This window comes from Protopterus annectens, chromosome 7.part0 (assembly GCF_019279795.1).
Source record: "Protopterus annectens isolate FY-2018-M chromosome 7.part0, PAN1.0, whole genome shotgun sequence".
Classification (NCBI taxonomy): domain Eukaryota; kingdom Metazoa; phylum Chordata; order Ceratodontiformes; family Protopteridae; genus Protopterus; species Protopterus annectens.
In genome coordinates this window covers 1,044,011,312-1,044,024,419 of record NC_056739.1, presented here as the reverse complement: position 1 = coordinate 1,044,024,419, position 13,108 = coordinate 1,044,011,312, and the positions used below count along the sequence as shown (strand labels likewise).

The 13,108-nt window shown below is 39.5% G+C and overlaps 1 protein-coding gene across 1 annotated transcript in view; it reads right to left on the bottom strand.

Moving 5' to 3' along the window:
• SECISBP2L (SECIS binding protein 2 like) overlaps positions 1-13,108 on the bottom strand; it is a 1,453,372-nt gene that overhangs the window by 819,318 nt on the left and 620,946 nt on the right. Inside the window, exon 10 of the mRNA XM_044077590.1 lies at positions 9,590-9,757. Within this exon, the coding sequence (XP_043933525.1) occupies positions 9,590-9,757 (168 nt within the window). The remainder of the gene's footprint in view (positions 1-9,589; positions 9,758-13,108) is intronic.

Sequence of the window (13,108 nt, the reverse complement as noted above, 5' to 3'; positions counted from 1 at the left end):
TAATTACTCCCCTTTTCCTTTGTCCCTGATATTCTACTGAATACCCATCCTGAAATCCTTTGTCAAACTCACATGCTCATTTCTTTCCAAATGCATCTCCCACAGTATTATTTCCACTATACATTTCTTAATATAATTTAAAACTCTTTCCTTATTGTCTACACCTGTATGGCCATTTACATTCCAAGATAATATGGACAGCATAGCCATTACTATAAAAATCTTTTGCTTCCACCTATTATACACAACTGTTTTTTTGGATCATATGAAGTTACTAGGGTATTGGCCCTGAGGCCCTTACAAGCCTAAACAGGAATTTAGCCCATGTTCCAACAAATCAGCACCTGATTCCCCTGCCCAGCAGGGGCACAGGTAAAATCCCAGGGGTTTATTTTCTGTTCCCCATCCAGTTATCCAGATTGCGCTTAAAAAGGGATAATGAGGTACTCTAATTGACGTGGAGAAGAAGTCTATTCCACAGAAAGGGGAGTCCTTGGGACACATCTGTCCTGCCAACAAGTCCTATTGATGTCACAAACCAGGTTGAGGTAGTGCATGTGGGGTTACTCTAGTGGAGCTTGACTTGCGGATATGCAGCAGTCCCATCAAGGTGGGGTCTGAGACTGCTTTGTATGCCTTACACAGGTCAGCTCTGAGGCATCTGTATGAGACTGAGTAAGAAGGACAGGGCTTTTAGCCTATCTGTGTAGGGTAGATGTCTGAGGCCCTTGATTCTCCTGACGAGGAACCTCTGTGGTCTCTCCAGCTGCTGCATGTGCTTTGTGAGGTACATGCCGAAAGGGGCATTGTACTCAATAATGGGTCTTATGAAGGAAGAATACAATAACCTCATTGTCCTTGGAGATACTCTTCCTAATGAGGTGGACCATGTAGAAAGCTTTCCGTACAATGGAAGCAATATGGTGGTCAAACGTCAGGTTGCTATCAACCTAGATGCTCAAGTCCCTCATGACTGATTGTGTGCTTAGGACCTTCTTATTAATGTGATAATTTGTGGGGACATCAGTCTTCCCCAAGGGGATGCTAATGCATGTTTTGGCATTCAGTTTGAGACCATGTTTCTGACACCAGTCATTTGATTGGGTGAGACCCTCTTGGAGGATGTCCACATCACTAAGGGAATTCATGACAGCATCCAGCTTGCAGTCATCTGTAAACATGGTCAGACCTAGCCCACTGGTTTTGGCATGCATCTCAGAAAAGTATATCCCAAAGAACAGAGGCCCCAAGACCAATCCCTGGGGTACGCCAGTTGTTACGGGTCTACTACTTATGGTGGCTTCCCCTATATTAACTAGGTGAGTTCTATCAGTGAGCCAGTTTGCTACCCATCTGGTAATATATGGTATGCGCATTTCCAGCTTTTGTATTATGTGCACACACTGTTTGGGAGACTGATCTTTTATACATTTGTTTCTTTGCATCTGCATTTGAACCTATGCCACATTTTTCAATCATTTTTGTTTTAATGCAAAACATTTTAAAAAGTACACTTTCACAATGCCCTCTTTCTCTATTAACAAAACTATGTATGTATTCAAAAATAAAGTTTAACCCCCCAGATAGGAAAACAATGCTCCAAATCATCAGTTGCACTCACAGACATTAACCTAAAATTAAAGTTTCCTATGATAAAGTGCATGCTATAGCATGTGTTCCCACTTACACTGATAGCTATCGGTCCTATTCCCATTTCTATTCTCCTCCCAGATGTGAAAAGAAGCTTGTATGTTTCAGAAAACATTAACTTTTACCCATGCAAAAAGTGCACTGGCTATCTTTAAATAAAACTATACCATATTCTGTTCTGTTAAATGCAATTAAGTATGAAAGTTGTAAGGAAGGCTATCTCAAATTCACTTTCCATAATTTCAATCTATTTCTCACTGACACACTTGTAAATTTCACTAAGAACAAAATACACAAATACCTTCAGTTGCCGACTGCCACTAGACATTTGCTAATGGAAAAATAAACAAGCTAAACTCTTTGCAGATGGAAGAAATGTAGAATTTTTAATGGCTTTCACCATTTTATCTTACTTTTCAAGCCTACTTGTTTACAAATATTTATAGGTAAAGTCAAGGGCATTAATCTAGACATTCACCCTTGTAAAAATAAGATAATATCTTAATTCTACGCATATCAGTGCACTTCTACACCCCACCTCAGCATCCCATGATCACAGTATATCAACATTAAACTTGCTTTTGTCCAGCCTTTCTTCTCTTGTTACACTGTAAAGTCTATATTTCTTATAACTAAAAAGTATTTGTTTACTATCTTTATCATATACAACAGTCACTTAAAAGACTTCCTCCAAATTTAAAATACCCCCTGACTACACATCGCACAAAACTGCTTTTCTACACATATCATGCAGTTATCATGAAATGTTTTATACAAATACTTATAAGAAAAAAAATTGTTTTACTTACAGTTACTTTTCTTCCCTTTTAGTGTTTAATGACAAAGTAAAGTATATGCTTTATAGTCCACACACAGGTTTAAAAAAGGCAACACAAATTGAGTATTTCTCAGCCACTTCTTGCAAAGACAAAGTCCAACTGCATTTACATCCGTACTGTGCTAAATGGACGTAAATGTTGTCAGACATTGTGCAGAAGGAATATAAGCAAAGCACAACGTAAAGTATATGATCACTTAAAGTCCTAATCGCTTAATGTTCATTGGGATAGAACATATCCTGGACATTAAGCAATTGTTGCCTGTATTAAATTAAGTACACAGAACTAAACTTGTAGAAGGAGAAGTAATTCATAAAGTGGTCACTCTGATCTGCAGTCCCAGTTATGCCAGTCACACAATCACTTGACATCATTTATGTCACACACAATAGCTCCTGCTCACTATCACAGTTGCACTTTACTATAACAATTAAAACCAGAGAAAAAATAAAAGATAAATCAAAATAAATCTCCTACCAAGCAGTTGATCAATAAGTCACAATAAATCACAAATCAATACTGTATGGTTTCAGATAAGCTCTTTACTTATACAACTGCTCTATGTTCATCATTTGATCACTGCTGCAGTAGCATTAGCTATATGGGCACAATACCATAGCTTACAAGAACTGGGAAGAAAGGATGAAGGGCCAAAGTCCTTACAGAATGGCCCTAGCAAAGCCTGCTTTAGACCTAGAAAAATAATCTAGCTTATAGGGCTTTGTAAAATATGTACAGAGGACGAAGTTACTGCTCTTAGAATACTTCTAGAGTCCAAACCTTTTCAAAAGGCAACTGATGAAGCCAAAGCCCTAGTAGAATGTGCCTTGGCCCTGCCTGGAACAGACTCATCATAGTGGGAATAAAAGGAGATAGCATGAGACAACCAATATGAAATATTCTGCTTGGATACAAATTATCATTTTTTCTACCTTCATAGAAAATGAAAAAATGATCAGAATTTCTGAAGTTTTAGTTCTGTCAAGATAATATCGGAGCTGTCTGTGGACATGCAGAGTATGAAGAATATTTTCTCCCTCATTCTGGATTCTGTAAAAATGACAGGGTGATTGACAGTTTGGCTTAAAAGAAACTCAGATAGTGCTTCAGATATAGATATAGGATTAGTTCTCAAAAAAAAAAACTATCTTTACAAAAACACTTAGATAAGATTGAGCAACCATTAGAGCTTGCAACTCAAACTTTTTTCTGAAAACAGCACAATCAGCAATACTGTTTTCCATGTTAAAATACTGAAATCATCATGATAAATTGGTTTAAACAGAGCAAGAGTTAATTTTCCAAATCACAATTAAGATCACAAGGTGCAGCCACAAGTTAGATCACCATTATTCCATCACCTGGGTCTGTCCTTGCCCTGTTTAGCTTCTCTGTCATAATGTTTTTCTCTAAAGAATGTAACACACCTGTAGAAAGAGAGAGAGAGATTGTACTGAATTACTGTATCCCAGACTACCATAGCTAACCTGCACAAAGGGTAAGATTTGTTACATTCCCTATACAGCATCACTGTGGTGTTGTCTGTAATCACTTGTAAAGGACCTGGGGACTGAGTGCATTTATGACTGCCACCTCTTTTATTTTTGTGTGTTTTGGTATGTGTTTTTTTTTTTTGTTCCAAAGACTCTGTACTTTTACCTCCACAGACACAGCTTCCCAAGTAAATTCAGAGGCATCTGTATTTAATAACTGGGCTGGAGCTGGAAGGGAAAATGGGAGACCTGGATGCAAATATAACTGGTCTTTACAAACCCCCCCCCCCAAAAAAAAAGGAATCCGAAAATTCAGGGGCTGTTCATGTTGAAACCAAATTGATTTTAGGTATCAATGAACCTTTCTCATGTAGAAATCTGGTGAGATGAACCAACTTGCAGTAGTCATTCAGACTTGCGGGACTGTCCCGATTTCTGGGAAGCCCTCCCCTTTCTTTCTGTAGCCTCCTTGCTATTTTTTAATGTCTGGTTACCAGACTTCTGCTGTGTTTATATGGTTCTTTAAAGGCCATACGAAAGGTGGATAAATTTAATAATCCTGGAGAAGGAAGAATGAAAAATCTGAGCTACTCATTGAATTGGTTTTCTTCTCTCATCACACCTTTTTAGAACCTAAGCAGCAGATGGTCCTAAAACAACCTCCCAATCCAAAGATGAATTCAGAATTTCAGGTGTTACAACTTCATGTAAATTTTAGCAAAATTCTCATAACTATTCCATTAGTAGCTGCTCTGGGTGAGTTATCAGCAGAGTCATAAGCACACTTCAAAGAATGTTTGGTCACTTGAAATACAGAAGCAATAAACGTATTCAGAGGAAAAAATTAAGAATAGTAAGTGGCTATCATGTTCCTCGTATTCTCAAATGAAGCAATCAAAAACTTAAATATGTGATCTTGACAAGTAAATAAACACTTTACTCAAATCTATCACATGCTTTCCCTTTTGTATCAGAAGGGGAGTAATTAACATTTACTAAATGTTTAGCTGCACCAGCATTTATCAAATAAATCACTGCAGGGTCAGATCTGGGATTAGAAAATAAAATATCTGTCATACTGAGGAATTATATGATAAATCTGTCGTCTTAGGGGATGCAGGCTGACTGTGAGACATGCTATAGGCTGTAATTAAAACAACCTCCAAAAATGGAAGAACTGAAGGAATTGGACTGGGATGAGGAAATCTTAGTTGTGATACATCATAATAATTTGTCATAGACAATGCAATGTCATTTTGTTCCCACCGAAACAACTAGCTCATCCTACATATGTTTTAAGAAAAAGAAAATTACTCCTAGGGGCAATCAAAAGAAACACTTTCCTCTGAAAAAGAAACGGTCTCCTGAGGAGAAAAAATAAAAGTGGTTCCTTCACACTAATTGCTCTGCTCATAATACTTGGAATCTCCAGAAAAAAAAAAACATTTTCTTTTACCAGTAAAACCAAAATGAGAGGGATTAAGAGCTTGAAATCATCTCTGTTTAAAGTGACTGGGATGGACAAGACACATGTTTATCTCTGTGCTTCTTTTGAAAATGAATTTTCAAAGAAGCAGACTGAATACTGAGAGGAACATCACCCTGGGGAAGAGGCACAGAGTCTAGCTAGGCAAACAATCATTCTCAGCACTTTTCTTTGAGACCGACAGCAGTGGTTCTTAGGTCATTCCAACAGCCAGAGAAGATATTTCTGAACCCTGGTTCATGGTGGCTAAAGGAACTACAGCAATGAAAACCAAGAAAGAAGATGAGTGGTTTAGGGAATCAGAAATGGCCACAGCAGCATCACCATCTGCGAATGAAGCAAAATCATAGCCTGGTGAACAGACAAAAGGCTGACTGGAAATTTTCTTCTTACTGTGGCCAGAAGAAGAAAGAACAAAAGATCTGGTAAGTTGTTCCATGGTAAAAGTGAAAATGAAGCCTGAAGTCCAGATACAACTCATAGCAGTAGTTGGTAAAAAGTAACTATTAAACAGTAAGTAGTTTCACTACAAAAATACAATGACAAGCACAATATGCAGTTACCAAAGCCCCAAAACACAAGGTAATATTTTTTTCTCACAAAAACTTAGTAAGTTATGTCTTTCAACATGTTTTACATACAAGTGAAAACTATAAGCATGTTCTTTCAACTTACAGAAAATGTATGTGACAGTCCAAGAAAATTAAAATTTCAGTGACTAAGAAAAAGGTTTAGTCATAAAATAAATTATGGATGGGGTCCCCCCCAGAAGGGAACTTATCTGCCCCACAATGGAGAAATGTTAGCCAACCATCAATCCTTGAAAGCCCTCAAGAGGAGTGCTCTTCTCCAGGAAAATTCTAAAACACTTGGTAGCCAAACCATTGGTTTTCTGCAGCTCTATTCAAGCCGTCAGTGGTTTGGGTGCACATAAGGTACCCTTAAGCTTTTGAAGCTGGCTAGCTGTTATATTCTTTGCTAGATACAACCCATATAACCAAGGGTACTACAGTAGTGATCAAATGATTACCATCAAATGATCACAATAATGTACTTCAACGAATTCTCTGGCACTATGCTGCAGCTCATACTCCCCCTCCCCGCCAAGCCACACAGCAATGATCATTTTACTGTAATGAACCTACCAATTGCTCTCCTTCATAGACTTCCCTCTCAGACAGCCATTTCTTGTGATCACCTATGATGTGTGACCACCAAAAATAGTGAAAATGCAGCCACAGTAATGTATTTCAAGTTGCAGTTACAGGGAACTCTATACCCCCATGTCCACTGTCATAAAACTACACAAGTCAAAAAGTACAATTTTATTTTGCTCATCAAGACAAGAATAGGTAAGAGCCTTCATATCAAGTGTACAGAAGCATGTACTCTCAAGGGGAAAGCAATGAGAGCCACATTTGTGACAAAGTACTGGCAAACGATGGGGTTAAGCCATTCAAAATGCTCTCACAGCTGGGAAGCTGGTGAGAGCAGAAAGCATCATCATGGCTGTTTGAATGATACTCCCCAATCCTGGAATCTCTTGCCTTGGTTCCAGGTGAAATCCCTGAAGATGAAGAGGAAATGGGCATGGTCTCTTGCTGAGCAGAGGCCTGATGGTCAGCAAAACTGGAGGTTAAAAATAACCTAGAAAAAGATTAAAAAAAATTGTATCTTTTGTCTTTTTCCAGCTGTATCATCTGATACGTCCCATAACTTGGCTTGCAGATCAAAGGGTATCCAAGCAGTAGTTAGTTAATTAACAAATAATAGAGATGCATAACTAAAAAGCTGCACCACCACTTGCCACAACTTCAATCTGCTAGAGAGATGCTGAACATATCAGCGAGAGAATCTGTTAATATTCAAGTTAGCGTTTTAGGTATTCTTTTGGGTAGTTTGTTGGTTTCTTAAACACTGTCCTTCATAGTGCCACTTGTTCCATCTCCACCCTTCCCAATTTCATTATTTTAAAAGTCTTTTTCCCCATCTAGTTCCATTCTTCCTTCCCATGCATGTAACCTCTGCTTTCTTTCCCCCTTGTGACCCCAATGCAAATAATTAGTTTGGAATCACTGTGACTTTTTTGTTTCCTTGTACCCACATCCCATCCATAGTAGCATATGCTTAGCTCACTTATAGCAGCCTCCTTTTAAAATTTTTCAAATTCTCTCCACAATTTAATCTCCTTTCTTCATGTCCATTAAGCCTTTTCAATTGTTTTAAGAACTATCTTCCTTTAGTGAGATTTGCCTTTTCTTCCATCCAGTTTTCCTAACAAATATGTTCTACATCCCCTTCCATACCATTCCTTCCATGGATTACATAGGTCAACCCCCCCCCCCCAAAAAAAAAAAAATAAATAAATCTGGTCATTCTGGTTATCCTCATTATTTACTTTTTTTTACTGTCTGCCTACATGTCAACATTTTATTTTCTATTCCTGCTTCTCTTGCCTTACACACCATTTTAGTTTCCATTCTCACTGTTTCCTTTGACCTCAAAATAAACCACAATGGAGCAAGGTCATTGCTACAGAAATATTTACTTGAAAAGTTTTACCTCCTAGATCTTGTGCAATATGGATGGTGTCTTTTATTTTTCCTCTCTTGGTTATCTTCTACTATCAGCTATATAAATGTGCCTTGACCCATCCCTTTCACTCTGTCATTTTCCTCGCAGACCTACATGAAAGGATATTCCAGGCAATTTTGTGGAAAGTTGAAGGCTTGTATTAGTGCCCTTTTCCTATTGCCCCATTTAATCCATTTGCATTTAGTTTGTTTCTCTTTCATCTAGATTTTGGGGTTTTCAGATAATGTCTCCCCACCAGCTCTCATATTTTTCCCCTCCATCATGACCACAAGGACAACCTAACATTTATCTGTGTTCTTCATCTAGACATATTCTCCTTCCATTTCTGTGTCATTCTTTGCTACACATTTGAAACATCTATGCTACTTCTATATACCCACTTTTATTATAGGGGATTATATTCCCTGGTAACACAGAGTCCCACCCTTTTCTATAAACTTAAGTTTCAGATGCCCTCGTCTGCCTTTCCTTCTGCTATGATTGCTTACAACTCACTATTTTCCCAAGCACCCAGAACAAATAAGCAACATCCTCCAACCTTTACACCAATTATCTGTTTTACTCCACTGTTTCCCACATGCTTTTATCCTCAAAGTTCATTTGCTCCTTTGTATTCCTATCCTTCAACAAGTTCTAACCTTTTCTTCCATCCTGATCTACTTTTCCAGCTTGTTATTCAAAGATGCAGTTCCCTTTGGGATAAGTTGGAGCCAATCCCTCCCATATAAGCCATCCTCTTCTTCTCATCTCCCAGAATCTAAACTACAAGTCTGTTTATTTACAGTTCATTAAGTCAGAAGCTGTAATGTTCTTTCCAGTTGTTCCCTGTACTGCTGGCTCTTGACATGGATGGTAGTTCTGGGAAAGCTAATATGCTTCCTAGCGTTTTGCACCTTACAGCTAGCTATTCAGACCGTCTAGCTATTTGCTCCACAATCTTTCCTGCCAAACTATTAGTAATCACATGGATGACTTATGGCATACATTGCCCTTTGTGGCCACAATGGTCACACTCAAACCAAATCTCAAACTCAGTTTAAAAGGCAGACTAGGCACACAGACCTTCAAGTGTTGTCAGCTACCTTACTGGACCCAGAGCCATGTAGACTTTAATTCACTAGTAGCAGCCTTTACTGAGGAACAAGAAATACTTTAGAACTGCTTCAGTTAACAGCCACAGCATCTCTGGAAAGTAAAAGTCAATGAACATTAACTAAACAGGATTATTTTTTTTTAATCCTGAAAATGTTTTTCTTTTATACTATTTGCCCACTATATTTGAGAGTTAGACACATATTTATAATACAAATAAAACATTAAAAGGTTTAGTACTATGGAAAAATAAACAGAATCTTGAGGTGTACTTAACTGCACCCCCTAAATTGTAATATACCTGAAGCACAAACATTCACCATGATCAGAGCCATCAGTTTAATAATATTCACATCATGATTGCCAACCATAAACACTCAAATCCCCTTTAATCTTTTATTTATTTATCTCTAGGTAATTTCATGTTTACATACCTGAAGTTTTTTTTGTTCCATACTAATCTCAGAATATTCTTGGGCGGTAGCAAGTGCTGCTGCCAGAGCTTTTTTCTTTTGACTTTTTGCACGTTTGGGTACAGATGTTGTTATAGGGATGGGAGTCTGAACTATGTTGATTGGAGAACTCTCAGGCAAGTCACTTAGCTGAAATGTCAGAAAAAAATAAGAAACTGTTAACAGTGTACTTGCTTAAAAAAATTATGTTTCAGACACAGGCTGCAAATTATGTTCCCAAATTACATATATTCTATAAGCGAATATTTTTCAGGTCAATTTACATTACATTTTTATATCACTGCCTTACAGCTAGTAAACAATAATACAGACGTATCCTAGATCAGGAGTCTCAATCAGCCACTGGCTCTGTATGAGTACTGGCAAACTCAGACAAGAGCCATAATCTCCAAGACAAAAATGCAAAAAGTGTAACTAGAAAAGAAGTGCAGTTGTTTCCCTCATCCATAATGATGCTGGTTTGAAGGCTGCTTGTGGGCTGTGAGTTTGAGATCCCTGTCCTAGATGTCACTGAATTACCTCAGTTTTGCACCCACAAGATATAAAATGATCAAAAATAAACAGGAGAGACTTCCAAGATGGCTGCACATTGAGTAGCAGCTGAATTAAAGCTGTCCCAGTGTGAAAATAGAAACTAAAAAGAGAGAGCAAACTCATTTTTTGGGCAAATTTCAGTAACTGGCTAATATGTGTACTGGTTGGATGCCAGCAAAAAAGAAATTCAGAGAACCTGAAAGAAAATCAACCACAAAAGGTGAGGAAAAAACACTGACTGGGAAGAATTCTGTAGCTGTAACAAAAAGAAGTGCAGGCTCCAGCTTTGTTGCAAGACATGACTTCCAGTAATCTAGAGAAAAATACATCAAATGTACTCAAGAGCTGATTAAATATACAAAACAGTAATGGGGTATATCAACTTAAATAAAAGCCTGGATAAAATGGAAGAAGCTATACTCAGATGAGGTGATAAAACTGCAGAAATCAGAGGTCGAAATGAAGAAAAGGCTGGCTAAATATGACACTGCCCAAGAAAAGATGTTTCAAAAAATAACGGAATTAGAAGACAGAGCATGCAGGGAAAAAAAGAAGTTATGTACTCACCATAACATTCCATCCGAGTAGTTGTACTTCATTTGTCTTCAACATGTGGGTATACGGATCCAAGATGGCAGCTTCACCAGCATCTGATCTAACCTCCAAGCTCCTCCCCTTACCCATAATACCCCTCCATCTCCTTCCTTCCCTCAGATCGAGTTTGCTGCACCATCAACCTAAGCCCGACCCAATTAGACCTTACCACAACAGGTTATATACGCCACAGAGGCGCTCTCTCCCACCTACCAGAGTAAAAAACAATGATAAAGTCAGGGGGAAGGAGGGGGGGCAGTTGAAGACAAATGAAGTACAACTACTCAGATGGAACGTTATGGTGAGTACATAACTTCTTTATCTGAAGTAGTTTACTTCATTTGCTCTTTAACCTGTGGGACAGAGTCCTCGGCTACTAAACACCTGGGTGGCCCTCAAGTATATTCAGGAGCACCGCAGAGCCAAAGGAGGCAATCCCTCTAGATATCCTGTCCAGTTTATAGTGCAAAATGAAGGTATGAGACAAGGACCAAGTAGCCGCAGAACAAATATCGTCCAGAGACAACCTGGACCAAAAAGCCACTGAGGTAGCCATGGATCTGGTAAAATGTGCTTTTACTTGACCCGGAGGTGACATACCCTTGTCTTTGTATACCTGAAGAATACAATGAGAGATCCATCGAGCCAAAGTTACCTTGGAGATTGGTTTGCCCAGTAAGGGTTTAGAGTAAGACACAAATAACTGGTTGGACTTGTGAAAGGTCTTAGTTCTATGTAAGTAAAATCTCAGTTGTCTATGTACATCTAACAAGTGCAATTTAAATTCACCCCTGTTCTGAAAATTTGGGAAGAACACAGGTAAATTAACAGTCTGGTTGATATTAGTCTGAGAAGCCACTTTGGGGAGAAAGGATAGAATGGTACGAAGTGACACTCTGTCCTTATGGAAGACCATATATGGAGCTTTGATAGACAACTCTTGAAGTTCTGAAACCCTCCTAGCCAAGATGATAGCTACTAGGAAGGTTTTTTTCCAAGATAACAATTTTAGGTCTACTGACGCAGCTGGCTCAAAGGGAGGTGCAACCAGAACCTGTAAAACCAAAGTCAGGTCCCAAGGGGGGGGGGTAAGGATCCTTCACCAGGGGGGGGGTCTTAAAAGAAAGGTACCCTTAATAAAGGTTTTACAAAGTTTAGAGGATGCTAAAAAAAAACATGCTCTCCCTAATATGAAAGTTAGAATTGGCAGCCAACTGAACTTTCACAGTAGAATAGTTAGCCACATGATGAAATATAAATGCCAAGAATTCCAACGCCGATGGGACGGGAGCTGTGAAGGGATCCAGATCCCTTTGAGAAGCCCAGATGGAAAAATGCTTCTATTTACTGTGGTAAAGCTTCCTTGTAGACAATTTGTGAGCTGCCACCAGAATAGTCTTGACTGGAGAGGATAAACCGGGAGTCTTAGCTATCACAGGAACTGCAGCAGCCAAGCAGTGAGCTTTAGACTGTCCAGGTTTGCATGAGATCTGGAACTGGATCCACGGAGGAGCCAGAAGATGAGAACAAAGGAAGAGAAACCATACTTGGCGAAGCCAAAACGGGGAAATGAGGATCACTTTGCTCCCCAGCCTAAGAGCTTTCTGGAGGAATTTTGAAATAAGAGGTAATGGGGGGGCAAGCATAGAGAAGACGGGGAGGCCAAACATGAACTAGAGTGTCTCTGGTGGACTCCCCCTGTGGGGGATTTAGAGTGAAGAAATCGCTGCACTTTGCATTGGAAGGAAATGCGAAGAGATCGCAGCAAGGCTAACCCCACTCGAGGAAGATCTGCTCCACTACCGAAGGATTCAGAGACAGCTCATAAGGCATCAGAATAGTCCTGCTCAGTTTGTCCGCCAGTATGTTGGACTGTCCTGGAATGTGCGTTGCTACCAGAAACCGGCTGGTGGTGATTGCCCATTCCCACACTCTCATGGCCTCACGACAAAGGGGATAAGATGTGGTTCCTCCCTGCTTGTTGATGTACCAGACTACTGACATGTTGTCTGACTGAATTGCAATAGTTCCTACAGGGAGAAAGGCATGAAGGGCCTGCAACGCTAAAAGGACCACCCTCATCTCTAGGACACTGATATGCAACTTGGTCTCGTTCAGGGACCACGTGCCTTGGACTGTCATTCCCGAGCAATGCCCTTCCACCCTAGTTAGGAGGCATCTGTGGTCACGGTGGCTTGGGGAGGGGCTGCAATAAATGGACGTCCCTCAGCCAGTTCCAAGGAGTGCATCCACCAGTGGAGGGACTCCCTGCCAGCCCTGCTGATGTGTATTGGATAAGTCAACGGCAGATCTAACCATGACCATTGGACCGTTAATGTCCACTGTAGAACC